At 36.0% G+C, this 23,820-nt stretch overlaps 1 protein-coding gene and 1 pseudogene across 1 annotated transcript in view; both read left to right on the top strand.

Moving 5' to 3' along the window:
• Positions 1-23,820, top strand: part of Galnt1 (polypeptide N-acetylgalactosaminyltransferase 1) — a 79,158-nt gene that overhangs the window by 38,683 nt on the left and 16,655 nt on the right. The window contains exons 4-9 of the mRNA XM_010638044.3: positions 1,249-1,415; positions 9,542-9,749; positions 14,231-14,401; positions 17,001-17,118; positions 18,867-19,047; positions 20,044-20,183. Coding sequence (XP_010636346.1) covers positions 1,249-1,415; positions 9,542-9,749; positions 14,231-14,401; positions 17,001-17,118; positions 18,867-19,047; positions 20,044-20,183 — 985 coding nt within the window. The remainder of the gene's footprint in view (positions 1-1,248; positions 1,416-9,541; positions 9,750-14,230; positions 14,402-17,000; positions 17,119-18,866; positions 19,048-20,043; positions 20,184-23,820) is intronic.
• Positions 9,769-11,562, top strand: LOC104871938 (annotated as a pseudogene).

The raw sequence follows: 23,820 nt of genomic DNA, 5'->3' as shown, positions 1-23,820 counted from the left end.
GTGCTGTGAAGGGGAGGACTATCTTGCAAGTGGGTAAGACAATGGGAAGTGCCATAATGAAGGACAGTGGAAGCCACTTGTTTCTTTTCCTCAGGGAGGAGGAACAGGGTGTATGGGGAACCTGTAATGACCTCTCCTATATTTCTCTTTTAAGCCCCTTAACATTGTCATCTTTTTCTCCTTGCCCTTTTCTTCCAGCTGCCAGTCAATAGTTCTACAGTAAAGTGTTCAGTAAGTTAAGGTTGTTAAAGGAACTTCAAAGGAGGATTTTAGTTGCTGTTTTGCTCATTTCCCCTCCCTTCTTCCTTTTGTCCACTTCTGGGGGGCACAGGGTTTGAGAGCTCGAAAAAGCAGGGGGAAAAAAGCAAAAGAAGGCTGGTGCAGCTATTACTGTAGATAAGAGTTACAGGTACACTCTTTAGGTGGTATATGTTCTAAAATGTGCCTTTGCTACCTCATCGTTTACTGTTGTTATTGTCCCATAATAGTTTGTCCTCTAAACTTCATTCTAACCAACAGTGTTGAAAGAAGAGACCATGCTACCTAACAAAGCTCTTGAAACATTCAATTTGGTGTGTTGATTCTTTGTAAATATATTTCAGGTATGTTTGGACTTTGTGGTGATCGCATGTAGGTACTATCAATAGTAAATGAGATGCATATTAATATTTAATTATCAAGAATTTGGTCTGCAGAGCCTGAACTTTTGAGTCTTCAGCCAGGCACTGCTGCTTCCACACTGTCACTGTTCTGAGCTTCTCATCTGTGGTTCCAAGTATCTGCATTATAGAATGTCTAGGAAGATTAACAGGAACCTGCTTAGCAAATGTGATTTCTCTTCCTTCCTGGAAGTTTTACTTTTGTTTAGATTATTAAATGTGTACACTCTAATGGCTCCAATTTCTTTTGTCTAATTGGATTCTTGACAGACATTCAGTTTGGGACTAATAATAATACAGCCTCAGTTTATTCTCCATTAAATTAAATCAACCAAAAACATTCATTAGGAAGAGCTTCCTAGTTTTAAGAACACATGAAAGTGCATCTTTAAAATAATTTTAATTTAAATATATTACTTTAGGCACTATTTATTGAACATGTAAGATTAACCAAAATTTAATGAGAAGGTACTAAGAATCTCACCTCTAGAGCAAACAGTTCTTTCACTGTTCTATCACCCTTCTTGTCCATAGTCATTGTTATGTATCTTAAAGTCACTTTTTATAAAGGCATTTGCTTTGTCTCTAGGTGTAAAACAAAGGTGTATCCAGATAATCTTCCAACAACAAGTGTCGTGATTGTTTTCCACAATGAGGCTTGGAGCACACTTCTTCGAACTGTTCATAGTGTCATTAATCGCTCACCAAGACACATGATAGAAGAAATTGTTCTAGTTGATGATGCCAGTGAAAGAGGTAAATTTTAAATTTTAATGCCAGTAACATACTACACATTTTGTCACTAACAGTTTAAAATACAGTTGCTGTAATTTTTAATCTATTAATATTGTACAAACTTTAATTTACCCTAAAAATATTTGTGGTATTTGGAGTTATTCACATGTGGAAGAGTGTTCTGTTGTGAAACTTAAAATACTACTTCAATGAGTATTTAGTTTGTGTGTTATCTTAGTCTTATTTTGGAAAGAAATAATGCTTTATAATATAGATGTTCATGTAGAACAGTTAAAAAACCCTCACATAATTTTGTTAGGATTTCTTCTATGGGAAGTTATAGCCTTGAGTCAGCTGAAAAAGACTAGCTCCTACTTTTAACCATGGAGAAATGTTTTTCTGTGTATAGCAGGAAGTACAGTATCTGTGACAGCAAAATGAAGTCTAAAAGGAAGGAACCTTAGTTCTCTGTGTCTTCTAAGCTTTCCTTATTTTCTTCATTTGTGAATTTTGGGAATCATTTAAAACTAGGAAATGAAAAGATTAAGACATCTATTCATGTAATGTGTTTCTAATGTCACAATCTGTCTCTCATGTATTTTCCCCAAATACTATATTCTTATTAGAATCAGAATTTGTCACAAACTTAAAATATCATGACCTGTTTCATTAAAACACTCTTTTGGGAAAAGATATTAATCAAAGGTGCCTTGGGCTGGCTTTCTTTATTCTGAATCTTGCAGATTTCTCACTATAGAGTACTGTACAAAAGATTTAGCCCATCAATAAAGATATTTTTACAATCAGAATTTCCCAATTTGTGTGTGGGGGGGTATTTTTCCTAAATAGCACAACTATTTAGGAATCATTGGTGTCATGTGTTCCTCCAATAGTCTTATATTCACATAAGAAAATTTGGTGTGAACTACAGAAAATAGATTCTACCTTTTCTTCCTTCCTTGGCCATCTTTAACCTTCATGACCCTTTTGGGGGATAGGGTACCAGGAATCGAGCTCGGGTCCTTACGTTTACAAGGCGTTCGGCGGCACCACTGAGCTAAATCTCGGGCCCCATGACCCTTCGTTTCAACTTCCGTTGTTGGTATCTTCAACTTTTTTTGTCTGTCCTCCCTTTGCATCTGCTAAGATGGCTTAAGTATTATACACTCTTTTTCCTGCTCCCATACCAAATAGTTTGATTAACATTAATTAAGTAGTTACATTATACATTGTTTGGAACAATTTATATGTTGATAACAATTTAAGTTTTGTTTTTTGCCAGATTGTACAGATACAAATGAAGAACAAGATAGAATTGTACGTTCTCAAATGTCTAACTTAATTTAAAAAATAGTTTATAATCACACAAGACATACAAATAGTATAATATGTAACTCAATGTCAAAATGATTGGTAGTTGTTTTAAATTGAGAATGACACACTTGGAATAACTACTGTTGACAACAGAAGTATAAACCTTACATGAGGTGAAGTGGCCACCAGAGCAACATTTTGTTGGACGTTAATTCTCTTTAAGAAAATTAAATCAACACAAGGAGCAATACAGTATATACCTAGTCATGCGATACTTGATGAGGATAGTTCTGAGAAATGAGTCATGGTGATTGTGCCATTTTGCAAATATAAATCTCCCCATACACACATCTTTTTTTAAAAATTAGCGCATATTGGTTATACAGATTGATGGGATTCATTTTGGCAGATTCATGCATACATATAATTACTTTGATCATTTTATCCCTCCACTTCCATTGCTCCATGCCTCCCAGTTTCACTTTTTTTGGGAGAAGGTTTCAGTTTGTATATTTATTTATATTCATCCCCCTATCACCTGCCTTTCCCTCCCCCTCATTCCCTTCTCATCTGATCTTCCTTTCACTTTCTTGTCACATTTTTTAGATTCTGTATACCATGTTAGGGAGAACATGTGACATTTGTTTTTTTTTGAGCCTACCTTATTTCACTAAACAAGGTGATCTCCAGATCCATCCATTTTCCTACAGATGACAAAATTTCCTTCTTTACTTCCAAATAATACTCCATTATGAATGTATACCTTTCATCCATTTATCTGTTGAGGGCACCTAGACTGATTCAGTATCTTGCCTATAGTGAATGATGCTGTACTAAATGTGGGTATGCAGGTATCCCTGTATTACACTGACTTTAATTCCTTCACATATATACCAAAGAGTGGTATAGCTGGATCAAGTGGTAGCTATAGTTTTAGATTTTTTTAGGAGCCTCAATACTGATTCCATCGTGGCTTACCAACTTACATTCCCTGCAGCAGAATATAAGAGTTCTTGTTTCCGCATATCCTTGCTAGCATTTATTGTTTGTATTCTTGATGATAGCCATTCTAACTGAAATAAAATGGAATCTCAGTGTAGTTTGGATTTTCATTTTCCTAATGGCTGAAGACACTGAACATTTTTCATATACTTACTGGGCACTGTCGCGAGCAGGAGTGTGCACTAACTGGATATCGAGACTGTAGTAGTTGCCAACTAGATGTGTGTGTGTGTGTGTGTGTGTGTGTGTGTATGTCACACATCAAACATGTTAATTCATACCCACCAGTTGCCACTCAGTATACCTGCACAAGTCTGAGGAGCTCGACTTTGTTTCTCCTTTCCTGATGGTTGCAGTGTTCGAACCGGTTGCCTCCGCTTTGATCCGGGGTCCACTCCAGGCAGGCGTCCAATGTCTCGTCCGGCAGTGTCGGGCTGTCTCGGGCGTCCAAGTGGGACAAGCTGGTCTTCTGCACTCTCTTTTATACCTGTTCTAACTTGGGGTATGTGGCACTGGATTGAGTTTTATCACTGCACACATTGGGGCTGGTTGAGTAGATACTGGGGCTGCACATATCATAGGGTTTCACACATTGAATTTGTTGGGGTAGATATCAGGGTTACACATATCATAGGGTGATCTGTTGGGTTAGATATCACTCTTCACTCTTGGGGGGATTACATATCAGGTTTCACACATTAAGTCACTCAGGGGGTTTTCAGTCTCCATTCTTGGGAACACACTGACATTATACTCTTTTTGGGAGGCATTATGTTCTCTGCATCCTATACATTGGCATGTGCTCTCTACAGGCACTTGTACTACTTTTGAGAAGTGTGTGTTCAATTCATTTGCTTATTTACTGATTGGGCTATTTGATTTTTTAGTGTTGTTTTTTGAGTCTAGAATATATAAAATTCAGGACATTAATTCTCTGTCAGAAGAGTGGCTAGCAAAGATTTTCTCTCATTATGTAGGCTGTCTCTTCACTCTGTAGTTTCCCTTGCTATGAAGAAACTTTAATTTGCTATAGTCCCATTTGTTGATTCTTGGTATTCCTGTGCTGTTGGGGTCCTCTTCAGAATATCTTTGCCCGAGCCTGTGGCTTCAGGTGTTTCTCTTATGTTTTGTTCTGACAGTTTGAAAGTTATAGGTATTATATGTAGGCCTTTGACCCATTTTGAATTGATTGTTGTACAGATGAAAGATATAAAATCTTATGGACTGCCATCATACATTCTGTCCATTGTTAACCAAAATATCATTATATAGCATATGACTGTGCACATTTATTCTGCAAGAGATTTTTACTTGATTTATGTGTTGACATTTACTAAATATTCCTCAAGGGAAGATAGTTTTCTTAGACAAAATGAATTATTTTTCCATTTCTTCCCATAGTTTTTATCTTACTCTGTGAGTATGTAGGAAGGCTGTGTAGAATAGTTAAACTTTTGTAGAATTTGACCTTACTAGACATATGCATATAGCTGCCAGTGACAGAGAAACTCAATAAACCAGCCATCTTCCTTTTTCTGTGCAGGCCTTACTTAATACCCACCTTTTATGAATCTGAGAGAAAACTGGTAGAGGCAGATATTTACTGTGTTGCTCTACCCAAGGTGCTTAGTCACTAGACAGGATCCCCCAAGTGCTACCCCAGAGTGCTTGATTAGAGAACAGATTCTCTGGTGTTTTTGTTTTTGTTTGTTTTTTGTTTTGTTTTTGTTTTTAACCTAGAAATCTTCAAGTATCCAGTTCCTCATTTCTTAGATCTGGGAACCACTCAGTATTGTTTTCTGTTATTATATTTGCAGAATTACTATCCAGATTGAGAATTATTTAACATGCTTTCTTTGGCACCATTGTTTGAATGGTAATTGTTGGGCCAAGGAGCCAGAGCAAGTACTTTACTTTTATGTAATTTTGTGAGTCTGCTTTTTTCCTATTCATGAGATACATTCAGGTCACCACCATTTCTCACCTGGAATGCTAAAATAAACTAGCCAGTCTTTCTCCCTACACACAGTTTCACCTCTTCCCATCTGTTCACCACAGTACATGCAGAATGACATGCAAACATGATGATATAAATTCTCTAATTAAAACCTACATGACCTGACTCCATCCAGCACCTCTTAGTCACATCTCAGTCCACTCCCTGCCAATTCATTCCCATATTTTTGTTCTTTGTCCATTCTCTTCTTAGAATTTATTGAAAGTGTCTTCTTTTCTACCTCAGGACCTCTTTCACCTGTGCAGGTAATATTCTCTCTCCTAGAACATTGCCCTCTGGGAATGTTCTTCTACCATCTGCTGCATAGTTAACATCTAATCATGCTCAGAGTTTATCTCAAATGTGACTGAGTTAGAGAGGGATTCTTTGACGTCTCTAGGCCCTGCCACGACCCTCTGTACACATCTTGGAACACTCTTTGCCACAGTGTTCACTGGAGTCTCAGTTATTGACCTATTTAATGTCTGTCTTCCCATATTAAACTAAACCCTCCATCAGGGCCATTTGCTCATTATTACCTTTCTCCTCTGTGCTCATACTGCCTGTTACATAGCAAATAGTATAGAATTTATTGAATGAGTGGATAAAAGAATGAATGATCTGCTGTGCCTACCTTAAAAGTGCAAGGTCTTTGCCGGAGATTTAGCTCAGTGGTTCCAGCACCTGCCTTACAAGTGCAAGGACCTGAAAAAAAAAAAAAAAAAAAAAAAAAGTACAAGGTCCTGAGTTCAATCCCTGATGTGGGAGGGGAAAAAAAGGATGAATAAATGATCTAGCACCATTTAATCTTTTTATTTACTACTTGTGCATGCCTCCTGGTTACAGTATATAGCATGAATAATCTGCTCGTGGTCTTGGGATACTTAATTTCACAGTTAACCTGCTGAGTAATTCTATTAAAGAAGTATGAATTTGATGCTGTAAGTTTGTTTCATTGATGAGCAAAATACGACTTACCATGATAGAGAGGTACCCAAGCTCTGTAAACCCAGGGCTTGATTTCTTAACCAATATATACCTCACTTTTGTGATCACCTCTGTTGAAACTTTGTTATAAAATCTCTATCAAAATCAGTGTCTGAATTAATCCGTCGTTCATGTCTGAAGTTATGTGACTGTAGCCTCAGAAGGTTATCTTAAAACTTAGAACTTATATGATTCCCAGTAATCAAAAAAAAAAAACTTAGAACTTATATACTATTTCTAATCTGCGATGACTGCTGTTTTTCTTGTTTTACACAGACGAAAGGTAAATTAGAGCCAGACTTACTAGACCTTAAATTCCTTACGAGAACTTCCTGCTACCCTTTAGAGCTCTAGCTAATATTTTTTAGATGTTTGAATAGTAAAATTTTTCCTGGCATTCTCACTGTCTAACAACCTCATGCTTCTTGATGGGAGGGATGCTTAGAGGTTTGTGTAGGACAATAGATGTAAAGATATTCTTACAAACAAGATTTACCCTCATTTTTAGACTAAACATAATCTCTTCTCGTGGCTTCATTTTTGTAGACTGAGGATTGACAGTTCCTATTCTTCTATCCAGTCATTGGCCCCATAAGTCTGTATCAACTGAAAGGGAGACACTTATTTCTTAGCCTTACTGCATGGAATCCACAAAGATGCCAAAAAAGTTTGTAAAATAACAAGTTTTTGGAGAATCAAACATTTTTCATTTTGTTCATAGACAGGATCAAGTATTAAAACTTTTAAAGATGTGAGACTTGAGGATTAGATTGCTTTGATTTTTAAATCTAATATTTTTGAAAAAATGACTGGGAAAAACATTGTGTATATATATATATAAATTTTGACTAACCTAAGATATTAGAATATATCCCTACCACATAAGATTTAGTTAAATTTCAGATATAAAGTATAAATTTATGTCAGATCAGGTGCTTCCATAATCCCGAATTGTTCTCTCCAGGGTTCTCTTCAAAGGTTTTCTTGCTGTGGTTAAGAATATGGGATTTGAAGTCAGGTAGACCTGGGTTAAATTTTGAGTCCAGCCTTTAACCATGTTAAACATGGTTAAAAACCAACCATGTTACCTTGATCAAATTCATGTAACATTCTTTCTGGGCATTAGATTTTAATTTCTAAATATGCATATTGATACTTAACTTTACAGGGTAGTTGTGAGAATTAAGTCAGATAAATATGTAACTAGCATCATGCTAAAAATAGTCACAGAATGTTAGCTATTACTACAAAATGGTGCTTTTCTCTGAAATTGGTGCTGCTTACACTTTTTTTTTTTTTTTCCTTTTTCTTTTTTCCCATGGGTGCTCCTACCTTTTTACGCAGAATCTAGTTAGGTCTTTCTGACCTTAAGGTTTGGTTCATAAAATGATAATGGTATTTTTAAAGCTAGTCTCTTTAGCCCAAATACTTGGAAATATGTTAGCAGAAATGGAAAATTATTAGTAATCCAGTGTGATGGGACCATTTTCACAGATTTCATATCCCTGATTATTTCATTATTGATCCATTCTGATCTTACTAAACGAGTAAGAATCATTTCACTCCCATTTGATCTCCCCATCCCACCATATAGGAAGTACTTTTGGTATTTGAAGGTATTTTGGTACATCCTGACTTCTGTGAATTACTAAAGTCCTATTGGACAGAGCTAGTCATAGGAATTCTAGTAGTTCTATCTCAAGTATTTCCTTCCCTGGGGAGGTTATCCTCTTGCCTATTGTATGGGGACTAATTGGAAAGATATTTGGCCATAATACCATCAGTAGATTCTCTGCCATAATTTTACAGAATAACTTGATGGAAAAGATCTTTGCTCTCTGCTTTGAATAAGTTGCACATTTTCTGTTGCTTTTTAAAGTCAGTTGTGAACTTTGAAGCTGGAACATCCTTGCTTTGTGGGCATAACCTTTTCTGATCTCTCCAGGATAGCTTTCCCTTTCTCCTTTTCCCTCCTCCCCACGCCTTGCCCCCCTCCCCATACTAGGGATCAAACTCAGGTCCATGTTCTTGTGAGTCAGGTGGTGGAACCACTGAGCTAACTCCCCAGCCCTCCACCCCCATTTTTAATTACCTTCCCCTCAGATTTTTTTCTTAGACTTGCTTGTCTGTTGAAGATTTCTGTTTGGCCTACAGTGAACAGTCCAGCCCTTCTAGCTTCTCTTCTCAGCTTGACCTCACTTCTTGTCTCCTGATGAAAGAATTGGGTAGTCAAAGACTATGATGCTCAGCACACAGTTTGTTTTTTGCATCTGAAGAAATTTCACAATTTTCAGAACTGTAATAGCTATGGCATATTCTGTTCCTTCTTTCTGTGGAGATCTGGATTTAATGTTCTAGAACTACTTTTCTGTTGTTGATCTTTAAGCATAATTAGAAAAAGAAGCATCAGGCCTAACCAAGAGTTAAAGAAATGTGGTGATAATACTATCCTTGGGGATGCCTGAGGCGAAGATAAACTCCTGGTTCCACATGTAATGTAGTAGAGGCAGCTCTAGTCCATGCTGTCATGAAACAAAAAGGCTTCTTTGGTGAAATGCATAAGTGAGGAACTGCAAGTGTTTGATAAATATGTGTTAAAGAAATAATTGCGTATCAGCCAGGTGTGACGTACCTGTAATCCCAGCACTTGGGAGGCTGAGACAGGAGGATTACCATGAGTTTGAGGGCAGCCAGGGCTACATAGTGAGTTCATGGCCAGCCTGCAAAACAAAGCGTGGCCTGTCTCAAAAGTATTTTTCATATCAGAATTGCTTTACCTTTGGTTTGTACCAGTTCACTCTTATTTTCGTGTTTTTTTTTGTTTTGTTTTGTTTTGATAATTTTTCAGACTTTTTGAAAAGACCTCTAGAGAGTTATGTGAAAAAACTAAAAGTGCCAGTTCATGTAATTCGAATGGAACAGCGATCTGGATTGATCAGAGCTAGATTAAAAGGAGCTGCTGTCTCCAAAGGTCAAGTGATCACCTTCTTAGATGCTCATTGTGAGTGCACAGTGGGATGGCTGGAGCCTCTCTTAGCCAGGATCAAACAGGACAGGTAATGTTTGGAGCTTGTAAGTTTGTCCTTAGTATATTTGTCCTAATTTTATGGTTGTAAAATTTGGTATTTTAAAGTAAGTACAAAAATGAGTGAGACTGGTGGGAAAATGGCAGCGCAAGGAAGCGCAGCTAAGCTCCTGAATTCAGGAGCTCCTCAGCCCTCCATGTCTGTTGATTTGGGGAATAGTAGGATCTGGGAAAAACTCATTTGTACAGAGGCCCAGAGGACACCTGCGTAGCTGAAGCTCTCACCTTGTGCACTCCACCTGGACCTAGCTGTACATGAAGTACCCTTTCTTGAGACTTTGACGTATAAAGAAGTCATGAAACAAATGTGCACTTGGGCCCAACAGTGGCATATTGACCTCACTCGATCTCTTTGCTACCAGATTTGATCAGGTGATAAAATTGAGAAAGCCCAGAACACTTCTAAATATGTCTTGATTGACACACCTGGACAGATTGAAGTATTCACCTGATCAGCTTCTGGGACAATCATCACCAAGGCCCTGGCATCCTCATTTCTAGCAGTAGCCATCTATGTGATAGGCACATCACGAAATACAGTGACTTTCATGTCTAATATGCTATATGCTTACATCATTCTGTACAAAACCAAGCTGACTTTCATTGTAGCCATGGATATCATCCATCACAGCTTTGTAGTGGATTGGATGCGGGATTTTGAGGCTTTCTAATGCCTTAAATCAAGAGACAACATACATCAGTAACTTCATGAGTTCTGCAAACCTGGAGTTAGATTGAGTTTTACAGCTCACTGAGGGTGCTGGGTGCCTCCACTGTTCTAGGCACCAGCTTCGATAAACTCATGGTACAGGTCACCAGTGCTGCAGAAGAATATGAAAGGAAGTATCATCCTGAATATGAGCGTCTGAAGAAATTAGTGACCAGAGCACAGAGTGAACAGCAGAAGGAACAACTGGAGCAGAAAGACGTGGGCTCTGTAGCCTTGGATGCAAGGACTGCTGAAGACAGCGCATCTCCTAGCTAAAACCTTCTGACTTGAGCCTGACTTGCGGAACCTTTGATGAAGAGGATGAGGATGCTGACAGTGATACTGATGACATTGATCGCAGAGTTACAGAGGAAAGCCATGAAGAGCCAGCATTTCAGAATTTTTTGCGAGACTCAGTGGCACGTTACTATAAGAGAAACAACAAATAAATTTTTAGGAAATTTCAAAAGTAAATAAATAAAATAGGTACAGTTCTTGCTTCAGCAGTACATACACTAGTGCCGCTGCCTGCTTTGCAAGTGCAAGGTCCCAAGTTCAATGCCTGGTGGCCCCCCAAAAAAAAGGTACAAAAAATAATTTCCTTTCAAGTTGCCTATAAAATGCCCTGAAAAACACTGTGAATGAAATGTAAAGAATGCCACATGCTAAGATTTACATGACAGTTTACAAATTGTCTTGTTAATGAAGATGGATGGGAAGCATGTTGTTAGAGTTTATTCTGTACACCCTCTTCATCAAACAGGAACAGAAGAGATGAACAGTAAACTCGAAGCAGGTGGGATAAAACCTTTACTTGTCCTTTTTCTCTGAGGCTAACCCTGGGGCAACTAGGTCATCTCTATCTTCACAGGAACTCTAGCCTTCAACTTACAATAAACCATGAAGTAGAAGGGACAGAAGACAAGTATGTCCTGAAATAGTTAACTGTATAGAAAAGTACTATAATCTCAGCTAATACAGAAAGACTATTAGTACAATGCATGCCTATGTAGCCTTTCATGTTACACATTTTCCAAAGAATTACCTGTTGCCAGGCTTTTAGTTTTTATGTTTCAGGGGGATCCTTACTTAAGTCAGCTAGATCTATATTAGTTGAATTTCTGCTTGTCATTGCAATTTGAATTATCAGCTTTTTGTGTTAACATTAAATTTAGATTTTAGTTTATCTTAGATTGTAGGACAAACTTTTACTAATGTGGCAGATGGCGAGAGTTAAGGTTACTAAAGTTAGCAAATGCTGAATTGTGTCTCTTCCTTTTTAAAAATGAATAAGAAAACAGCATTGGGCTAGAGGGAGGATCTAGCAGCTTTAGGAAAGAGAATATTGCCCTGAAGAATTAAGGGAAGAGAATATCTCTATGAATTATTTTCTATAAATAATAGATGACTTACTTTAGGAAATATGTGTTTGCATAAAGATAATGTACAACCTTGAGAAACAGAAGCCTGAACCCATAGGAAGCAGTGTAAGATAATGACAGCCTAGAAAGGAATAGACTAAAATAACATAGTGACTTCCAGTTTGGGCTTCACAGTCTATTAGACATCCTAAATAACTGTTTCAAATGAAAAAGCTAAAATGCTGTATAAAACAGAAGAGATTTTTAAAAATACATCATTGAGTTGTCACAGAAGCTAGAAATTTGCAAGTCTCAAAATGAAAGCAAATGAGCAGAACAAATAATAAACTCAGCTTTCACCTATAGGAATTATACTTAATTCTGGGGACACTATGCTTTTGCCTTAGTAAGATGAGAGAATAGAAGAGAAAACTTGTCTGTCTCAACTTTGGTGTGGGACAGAAGAGGGAAAATAACTCCCATAAGAATTTGTAAAAAGAATATAGAAAAAAATGGGAAACAGTGAAACTTTCCATGAGGCTAGCATAACTTTCATTAAAAATCAGAAAAAAAAAAAACCAAACTATGAGGAAAACTATTGCCCAAACTCATACATGAATGCTATTACAAAAATCTTACAATAGCAGCAAACTGAATCCAGCAGTATGTGACATATATATACAATATATGCACAAATATGTGACATATATATACAATATATGCACAAATATGTTAAACTTATGATTAATTGCTTTAGTCTAATATTACAGAATCATTCATGAGCCAGGCACATCTGTAATCTCAACTATTTAGAAGACTGAAACAGGAGGATTGCAAATTCAAGGCTAGTTTAGACAATTTAAGACACTATCTCAAATTTTTTTAATAATTTTCTTTTAAAAAGAATTTTTTTTTTCTTTAAAGTAGAATGGGGATATAGCTTGCCTAGCCTGTGTCAAGGCCCTGGGGGTTCCATCCCCATAAACACAAAACAAAATAGCAAAAATAAATGAACAAAAAAGTGTTAATTTATATAATATACCCTGTTAGCATATTTTAAAAACTGTGATTATAAATACAAACGTGATTACTTCCATACATACAGAAAAATGTATTCACTAAAATTTAACATCCATTTATTATTAGAAAATGCTTAGTAAACTGTGATAGAATGGAAATTTACTGATCAGAGGAAGAATGGCTGGGTAAGAGGGAGAAATACCTGAGCAAGCAGACACCACCATATTGGTAAGAAAATGTTGAAAGCATTTTTTTTTTTATTTGGGTACTGGAGATTGAACTTGGGTCCTTGGCACTTGCGAAGCAGCCGCTGGAACCACTGAGCTAAATTCCCAGCCCCTTGAAAGCACTTTTTAAAAGATACTGAACAAGATAAGAAGCCCTAAAAAAAAAAGTTCAGAATCACCACTGTTAGTATCATTAGAAATCTTTGTCTTACAGTGAGTGATACAATGAGTAAATGAAAGAGTATTTCTCTGGGGCCCACGATTTAGCTAAGTGGCACTGTATACCACACACAAAAAAAGTATTTGTTGTAAAAAAAAAAAAATGTTGGGGCAATCCACTTTCTGGTCCCCTTTCTGTCTCTTCTTAGTAGCTTTCTTTCCCTCAATAAATTTTTCCTACTCTTTAAATAAATAAATAAATAGATATATAAATAAATTATGTTGTCATTTGCAGAAGATAATGCTTTGAAGAAAAATAACTGCACACAAAAATAAAAATTTAGCAGTGTTACTAAATGTGAGATCAATGTAAAAAAATTTTCTTCTTCGTACCAACAAAGGATAGTTAAAATATGTAAAAAGATACCATTCATAATAGCCATAGAAATCATAGACTGTACATACTTAGGAATGTATTTATCTAAAGATGCACAACAAATAAAACTACTTAGGGTTTGGTTTTTTTTGTTTGTTTTTTGTTTTTTTTTTGAGACAGTGTCTCCCTATGTGATCTAGGTTAGCCTTGAACTTGCTGTGTGGCCCAAGTTGGCCTCAAACTCACAATCCTCCTGCCTTGCCTCTGGAGTGCTGAGATTACATACATGGGCCAGCACACCCATCTTTATAAATATAAAACTAGTGAAATGCACAGACCAAGTGGAGAGAAGGCTAATGCCTTGATGTAGGCTATAGCAGGAAATTTTTTCACCTTTTTTGTACTGGGGATTGAACTGGGGACCTTGCACTTGTGAGGCAGGCGGTGGCACCACTGAGCTAAATCTCCAGCCCTCATCATTGTTTTTAACATGACAGAATATATTATTATTTTTTAAAGCATAGTGTATAATTTATGTAAATATTACAGTATATGTAAGAACATTTAAAAAGATTTTAAATTTTGCTTTTATGATGTTAGGAGAACGGTGGTATGTCCTATCATCGATGTGATCAGCGATGATACTTTTGAGTATATGGCAGGCTCTGATATGACATATGGTGGATTCAACTGGAAACTCAATTTTCGCTGGTATCCTGTTCCCCAAAGAGAAATGGACAGGAGGAAAGGCGATCGAACTCTTCCTGTCAGGTAATTAACTTATGTTTTCCATAAAGTACTATTGGCAAAGCATTGTGACACTTTGGGAATCATGAGTGTATTTTGAGAAACTTGAAGCCGTTGTGTATCTATATGTAATTACGAACCATATTGCACATATATCAGTATTTTAAAGGGAATTTTTTCCTCCAGTCATTTAAAAAAATGAGAATTTTTCTTCCTGTAAATGTATACATAAGACAACACAATGCATTCCTTTATCACTATGCAAACATTTTGCTGATGTCATCATCACTTTTAAACTTTTATGTAAGTCCAATAAGTAAAAATAATATATAGTATAAATCAAACTACTCCTTAAACCCATTTATGCCATAGGTTGTACTTTTTAAATTTTTTGCATGAAATTTATACATATTACCTAGAAAAATTCAAGGAACAAGAATTTGAAGAGAAAAATTTTCATTATGTTCCATTGTTCCATGCCATTCCAAAATTGGAACAGTAGGCATAAAAGCATTGTGTCAGTGTGTGAAAATATTGAAAACTGTCTCTGAACTAAAACTTTTATTCAGACTGGTACAGTTAGAAAACTTTTTTCAAACATAAATGCTAGAATTAACATAAACTACAACAAGGATTTTCTTAATGCTTCTTTCTTAATGTTTCTTTTGTTCCACAATTCATTATATAATGGGGATCGTATTTAATAAGGAGATAACTTCAGGACATGAAATTGAAACCTTTGATACTTCTATGCCATTTTAGGATTTTTATTCCAGTTGCATTCACATGCTTCTTCTGTAATGATTAAGTGTTCCTTCTGTAGTAATTAAGAGTTCTTCTGGGGCTTGGAATTTACCTCAATGGTGCCACGGCCTGCCTTGCAAGCTCAGGGTTCTGAGCTCAAGCCCTGGTATAAAAAGAAAAACAAACCAAAAAACAACACAGCTCCTCCAGTTCTTTCAGAACCAGGCTGTTTTTTCTCCTAATCTGAGATTCTCAGATCTGCTTTTCCATGCATTCAAACTTCTGGTAAAGTTCACTATGTTCTTTTCCCAAACCAGTTTGAGTGCTTAACAGTGCAGTGACTTTCCCTCTTTGTAGCCATTAATTCAGTCTAAATCAGGGGTTCTTGAGTATTTTGAAGGTGATAGACTTTGAAAATCTGATAAAAGCTGTGGATCTTGTCTAATGGGATAAATACAATCTCCTGTACTAAACAGTAATTCTGGATGTTAGCCTACTTCCTTTGATGCCTTATTAACTATAACCCTTTCTCATTCTTTTTCTCTTCGAACCTTTTTTTGTTTTGGAAACTATTTACAGTAAGCAGGGCATGGACATTCTAGGGTTGCATAGGTGACCAGTTCATTTTAAAAGATGATCTTTATAATATTCTCTGTTCCTAAAACTTAGTTTTTCCTAGCTGGAGTCTGTTTTCCTCCATACTCATCTTTCATAGAAATAAAATGATTAAGGCCAGGTGTGGTGGCACACGCCTGTAATCCCAGCACTCAGGAGGCTGAGGCTGAGGCTGAGATAGGAGGATTGCTGTGAGTTCGAGATCAGCCTGGACTACATAGTGAGGTCCAGGTCAGTCTCAACTACATAGTGAGATCCTGTCTCAAAAAAAAAAAAAAAAAAAAAAAAAAAAAAAAAAAAAAAAAAAAAAGAAAGAAAGAAAATGATTAACTGATTACTCATTTATTTAAATCCTCTTTCATGCCGGGTGTGATGGCACATGCCTATAATCCCAGCACTCAAGAGGCAGAGGCAGCAGGATCGCTGAGTTCAAGTCCACCATAGGCTACATAGGGAGCTCAAGGCCAGACTGAACTACATAGAAAGACTATTTCAAATAAAACAAATATAAATAAAATCCTACTTCATTGTAATTTCTCTACCTAATCCCAGTTTTTCCCATTCCTAATCCACCCTTTTGCATACTTGGACCATGTTTTGATGAATTGAGCTTCCCCCACCTTTTTTTTTTTTTTTTTTTCAGAAAACATACTATACAGTACTTTGTCAGGATGGTGATCTTTATAAGAATATATTGCTTGTTATTCCTTACTTTATCTCTTCCTTTCCTTGAAGGAAGTAGAAACTAAGTAGAAGAAATGGGCCTCATTTTTTTCATCCTGTTTAATCGTATGTCTTTGCAGTATTTTCCACCCTTTAGAACCTGGCATGTTAACACTAGCCTGAGTCTAGTTGGTTAATACAGTTAACTGCCTTTGTATTTAGTAGAAACTATGGAGTGAGTTACACTGTCACATGGAGAGGATTATGAGGAATAGCTTCAATTTTTAAGAAATTTGAGGTGGAAGATCAGTCAAGACTGAGGACCAAGAAAGGTGCTAAACACAGGAAATATCTTTAGGACTTTGACAGAGGGAGATGTCCTAGCAAAAGGTGTTATAGAGACAGTGAATCTAGCAGTCAGCGTGACCATGGTGCATGTCAAACCTGACACAAAATGCCCCTGGAGCCCTGTAAAGGTTTCTGAAGAGTGTAAGAATAAGAGTATCATTCTATAGTAAAAATAGTAATAAAACTATAGTACTTTTTAAAGTAAAATTTAAATTGTTAAAATTAATGATATTGTATTATTACTGTATTTCAGAACACCTACAATGGCAGGTGGCCTTTTTTCAATAGACAGAGATTACTTTCAGGAAATTGGAACATATGATGCTGGAATGGATATTTGGGGAGGAGAAAATCTAGAAATTTCCTTTAGGGTAAGTTCTCTTTGCAAAAAAAAAAAAGTAAATGTTATTTAACCTCAAACATAGATGCTTTATTCAGGTTATCTCTAAATAAAAAATGAAAATTTAATAAGAATTTAATCTGACTCTAGAGCCTTTGAACCATAAAAAGTTTGGTGATGCTGTTAAAGATTTATTATAAATTCTTTAAGCAAACAATCAAGTTAGTTTAATACTTTAGCTATAGAATTTATACAAGATTACCTTCTTTTTTTAATTTCTGGTATTTTCAAGGAGATAATTCAAGCTCAAAAAAAAAAAACCCCAAAAACTAATAGTCTATGCTGCTCTTGAACTTAAATGCCAAAAACATAATTCACATCCTAAGATAACACTTTTTGTTTGATGTGAAAATTATTTCATATAAAGCAGGTCCTTTTATCAGCTTTATATTAATTGAGCTCACTTGATATATAAAAATCTTTGCATTTCATGTTCACTATAATCAGCATTTTTTTCCTCTCTTTTTTGTGGTACTGGGGGTTGAACCCAGGGCCTTCACATAGAGCTATATCACCAGACCTTTTTGACACAGAGTTGTCGCTAAATTAATTGCCTAGTCTGGGTATAAACTTGTGATCCTCCTGCTTCAGCCTTCCAAGGTGGTATAGTTACAAGTGGGCACCACCACAATGGCTGGCTTGAAAATGAATTTATTTAAATGACACTGTATATTCTAAACTAATCAGTTTCTAATGCATACCTTCTTATGGTAAAAACCACAGTGAAGTGTATCATCATCTGAATGAGTAAGCTTATTCCCAGAGAATCCTGTCTAGCTCCAACACTTCATGATCCTGGGAAAACTTGAAGGTTGGCACACTTAAATATTTAACAAAAATCAAAACTTTTTTCAAAATGCAATTATTATTGCAAATTGCTTTGAGATTTTCCATTTAAGGAGAAGAATATATTTTGAAAGGAGGATTATATTAAGGATGTAAAGCCATACATGGTGATCTTTCCTTTGCCCCTTTTCAGTTTTTGTTCTAATAAATACAACAAAATATGCCATCCTTCTTACTGAAGAAGTCATGATGGATTTGCTTCTAGATTCTGTTTAATCTAGACTTCTAGAGTCTGTTTAATGTACGAGCGGTGACACAGGTTTAGAGAAAGGGGACACAAAAGTGTCTTAACTGAATACTCCTTGGTCATATTTTTGTTAAAGCCATGAACCACATTATGAAATACGTCATACATATACACAAAAATTGAACATTTCATGAGATGTTCTCGTTAACAAGAGCTGGTCACAATTCAGTTTGAATTTATAATCCTCATAGTCATAGCCTTCATTTAGAAAAATACTGCTCTGTTATTCATATCTTCTCTATATTTAGCCTTTAACCTATCTTTTCTGTATTTCAATCTACTTTTGGTTTATCAAAAGCAAAAATTAGAGCAACATTTGTTCCTGAGGAGGTAATCAAATAGTAGGGGCCCCACTCCGTGTCTTGGATTTTATGAATTTTCCGCAATGAAACTTAGTAGATACCAACAGTGTTTGTTTTAAATCAGTATCTAATATAGTCTTTGTTGTTTCAGATTTGGTAGTGTGAAGGTATTTTGGAAGTTGTTGTGAGTAATTACAGGTTTTCCATTCAAGTTTAGATAAAAGCCTGTTCTATTCAATTGAAAAGAAAGTGCCACTGGAAGAATGAAGTGAACTTTACCTGGAAAGCAATGTTGTGTATAGCCTTCTCTGCTGTTGTTTTCAGATCTGGCAGTGTGGAGGAACTTTGGAAATTGTTACATGCTCACATGTTGGACACGTGTTTCGGAAAGCAACACCTTACACATTTCCAGGAGGCACGGGGCAGATCATCAACAAAAATAACAGACGACTTGCAGAAGTGTGGATGGATGAATTCAAGAATTTCTTCTATATAATTTCACCTGGTTAGTTTATTTTCATTAGAAGTACAAGCCTGTACCTTTCTTGTCCCTGAACCTAATATATTCTGAGGAGAGGCAAGAAGGGTAGAAGCAAAGCTTTGATCAGAAGTGAACACTTGCCTCATAAGGTCATTGTAAGAAGTAATGAAATCACAGCATAGAAAGTGCTTAGCAGAATGTCTCATGTATTCTGAGCAATACTACTGAATAATCTAGTTCAGTTTTGCTAGCCCAGGTATTACTCATGTTCTTTTTTATTTTTTAAACCTAACCTCAGTAATTGACATTTTATTTCTATGAGGTTTCATGTTGTTAATTTTCAATTGTTTTGCCTGGCTATTATGACTTTCTGGATTCTTGACTTTTTCATCCTACATAAAAAACACTTTTTCAGCAGTGGATCATGAGCATTCCCTGTAAATAGGCCTTAGATGCCATCATCCGGGCTTTCATAAGGCCAACACAGAATACTATAGCATGCTTCAAGGAAATTTTATCTGCTCCTCATAGTTTGTGGAAACTTGTTTCATCATTTATGTATCTGCCTGACCTTGTTACTGTTCTGTCCTCATCTTCTAGTTACTGCAAAACTACCTAGTGGTAGTGTGCACAGTTTAGTGAGTTGTGTAAGAGAAACATGATTGGAAACAGCCGCTCTGTTTAATAGTAAACAAAATAGATCTTGATTTTTTTGTTATTGTTTTGGCTTTAAAATATATTTGCATGTAGTGGTATTAGTATATATTTAATTCTCACATAAATTTTGCTTTAAAGTATTAAATGACATTTTAATGTCTTTTCTTTGTTTTATGCCTTGGAGGTGGATTCATAGTATACCACCAGTATACAGTACAGTATATCCAGTGTACAGTGATGTATATATATCACCCAAATGATACCCTTTTCCTTTCTAGCCATTTTGTTAAAGTCAACATAGAAATCAGTGTATACTACCTAACAGAATACTAATAACTGAGAGTTAATTATTTCTTTCAACAGGTGTTACAAAGGTAGATTATGGAGATATATCATCAAGACTTGGTCTGAGACACAAACTACATTGCAAACCTTTCTCTTGGTACCTAGAGAATATCTACCCTGATTCTCAAATTCCACGTCATTATTTCTCACTGGGAGAGGTAAAAACATTATGTTGTGTTTATTTCCTCATTTTAAAAAAGGGCGGGTTAAATTTCCAGCCTCCACTGTTCTTGCTTCAAAGTACCTTCATATTCAAATTATATAACCTCATCAAGTGTGAGAAAGTTTTTGTTAGTTTACAGAGTCTTCTTCAAAACTTCAAATCTTGTTTGGGTTTTTTTTGTTTGTTTTGTTTTGTTTTGTTTTTAGACAAGATATCACTGTAGTTTAGGCTGATTTCAAACTTACTATGTAGTCTGACACTGGCCTCAAACTCACAGCGATCCTCCTGCCATAGCCTTCTGAGTTACAGGGATTATATGCATATGCCGGGCCTGAACTTTTTATTGTACTAGAGTTAATGAAAATGGGAAGGCTCTATCCCTGACTTTTTAGGTTTTTATTCAAGAAGTAGAACTCTTGTTACCATATAACAGTGTTTTCAGAAGGCTTATTATTTTAACAAAGTAACCCATTTTTTTGTAAAGATAACATCTTAGTATTAGTCCAAATGAAAACTTGAGAAATGTCAGGGTCATGATAAATTGTACAGAACTGACAAGGAAATTTGAAAGGCCATTCATAATAAATTGTTATTTGGATGCAGGTTTATTTTTCTTTGGAGGTTTTAAATCTCTCTGGGCAGGGAAGTTGGAAAGAATGGTGGTGACTTTAATTTCTCTTAGAATTGAATTTCTTTTGAAACCTGAAGTAGTCTGCTTATTAATGCTTATAATTAGTTACTACAGATTAGTTGTGCTTTAAGTGTAGCCTCTTTATGCTGATGGGTGTCTGTATTATAAGATCTGATATTAGAGGGACTTACATTCCTACTTTAGTCTTTTTATCCTGATGGCTGCTTTTACTATAGGATCTGGTACTATATAGACTTAACATTCATACCATGTAGGGTAACTACCAGGATGATCACAAGGAGCTGTGTCTTGTTCTGTCTCTTCCTAGAATGTCAGTAACCATCCATTTGCCTCCTGTCCTAACTTTTGCTCTGTGTATGGGATCCAGATAGGTTTTTCTCTTGGCTTAGAGTGTCTGATTTTTTTTTTTTTAAATAAAATGTTTATTTGCTAGGTCAGCATTCTCCCAGAAGCCTGAATTCCTCCCTTTCTTGGAAGAAGACTTGACTGTCTAAGTGTGTGACCTTATTAAATCTTTATTGTTCCATTTGTTATTAAGAAGCGAGCCATTTTCCTGTAATTCATATTTATTGTCTTCTTTTGACTTCTTAGTTGTTATTGTTTATTTTTGTTCTGTGTTTGGCCTAGAGATTTCACTGTATCCCTGAATTACTGCAGTTAAGTTTTTACTACCGTAAGTTAGTATTTTTATCATTTTGAAGTTTAACTGATTTTTTTCCACCTGAGGTTTTGATGCATAAGTGTTAGACACTATGCAATACCTAGAAGCTTTGCTTTTCCTTCTTATTATTACAGAAGAATACTCCATGCTATTGGGCCATAAAGCTTTGAAGTATTCTAACTTTCCCAGATCCTTCTTTATATTAGTTCAAGGCAATGATTTTCAGCATGACCCTGTAGTGGATTATACATCAGTGTAGCTGCTTATAACCACCATTTTTAATAGTATAGAAAATAATGTATGCAAAATATATTACAGTAAAAAAATTTTGTTTTTACTATGTCATGCTGTAAAATGTATTTCTTACTATCAGTTGTGACCAAAAACATTTGAAAGCCACTTGTCTCTCCCCCGCTCCTTTGGTACCAGGACTCGAACTTGAGACCTCATGCTTGCCAGGCAGGCACTGTGCTACTGAGCCACATCCCAGCTAAAACCACTGTTTTTTAAAGGGTAGATGACAGGTTTCTTTTGACTCTCTGAATAGCCTTATCTTTATGTTTGTAGCATTTATTCACTATCAGATGGTTTCTCTTTGTTAACCACTTTTTTTTCATTGTCTGCTTTTCTAGTAGCTACAGATCCTTTTCTACATTCCATGCTTTCCTTCCCAGAGAAAACAAGTCTTAATTTGTCATACTACCATTATCAATTTCTCTCCTACTCTGTCATAGACTCCTTTGCTTGGTGTTTGATTCATTTTTTTCTGGGACAGTCTTAGCAGTTATAAGACTTTACTTGTACATGGGCCCTTTGTAAAAAAAAAAAAAAAAAGATAAAGACATTTTTTTTTATTCCTTTTTTTTCTGGGACAGTCTTAGCAGTTATAAGACTTTACTTGTACATGGGCCCTTTGTAAAAAAAAAAAAAAAAAAAAGATAAAGCCATTCTTATTTTGATTCCAAAACCACTTACAGAAAGGCTCTAGAGAGAGAAATGGAAGAGTTCTTGTAGGAACACAAGCATTTGATCATCTCTGCCAAGGATTAGCACATAGCAGCCTGAAAGCTAAGTCCAGCTTGTTGCCTGTTTTTATAGATGAACTTTTACTGGAATATGGCCATGCCCATGTATTTACTTACTGCCTTTGACTATTTTATATATAGCAGTAGAGTTGAATAGTTATGAGAAGAACATATTTCCCACAAGCCTAAAATATTTACTATCCAGCCCTTTGAGAAAACACTTTCTGACCTTTGGGATATGCAGGCAGGAGCAATCACTGAGCTTTCCTTATCTTCACCTGTTTCTTTTTTTCTTGATTACTTGGAGCCTTTATTGAGGCATATTCTCCAGTTGATAAAATTGAAATTTCACTTTACCCTTTAAATGTAAGTAATACTCTTTTTCTTCCACAAAGTTCAGTTTCTGTTGGATTGATATGCATGGAGATATGTGTATATTGTATATTTTTGCCATTTTCCTGCTATTCTTTTGCTATAGCAATGTGTTTCCTTAACAGGCTAGACCATCTGCAATTAATTGCAAGCCTTTAAGAGCTTTTAATTATAAAATTGGCTTTTACAGAAAACACATGGGGGGGGATTCCAGTCTTTTTTTATGATAGAAAGTTATAGGACAGGATTTTCCTTTTATAAGTCAAGCAGAGCCACAGCCAGGCCATGGCCTACCATTCAGTCTTCCTGAACCTCCCCCCTCTGTAGGAAGTCATCACTTGTTCAGTTCTTTCATTCATTCCTAGAGTGTTTGAGTAACAGCTATATGAGAGGTGTTGTTTAAGTGGTAGGACCACAACGAGTAAAGTGAAGACCTTGCTCTTGTAATGTGCAGTCTGTGGGGGAACAAGTTTATGGAAAATGTCAGGGGTGGCAAGAGCAGAAGGGATAGAGGATGATTGGTGAGCATGGGTCATAGTGGTGTTTTGTGCATGGTAATTGGCTTCTTGAAAGGTAATTTTTGAGTAGAGATCCAAAGGAAGTAAGTAAGCCATATTGATTTCTGAGGAAGGCATATTCTAGTACAAGGAAAAATATTCAGAGGCTCCTAAGATGTATAAAATTGTACTTGGCATATTCCAGAAACAGTAGGGAAGCTAGTTATCTGGAATAGAGTGAACAAGTAGGAGGGTAGAAGAAGATAAGGTCAGTGACATGACAGTCAAATCATACAGAGCTTATAGGCCATAGTGAGGATTTTGGTTTTATTCTGAGTAAGATGGAAAGCCATAGAGATATGGCCAAACTTTTATTTGAAAAAGATGAGATTGCTTGCTATGTGGAGCAGAACTATGTGGGAGCA

Source organism: Fukomys damarensis, unplaced genomic scaffold (genome assembly GCF_012274545.1).
Source record: "Fukomys damarensis isolate Sample0158 unplaced genomic scaffold, DMR_v1.0_HiC HiC_scaffold_30, whole genome shotgun sequence".
NCBI lineage: Eukaryota > Metazoa > Chordata > Mammalia > Rodentia > Bathyergidae > Fukomys > Fukomys damarensis.
This window is presented reverse-complemented; position numbering and strand designations above follow the sequence as displayed.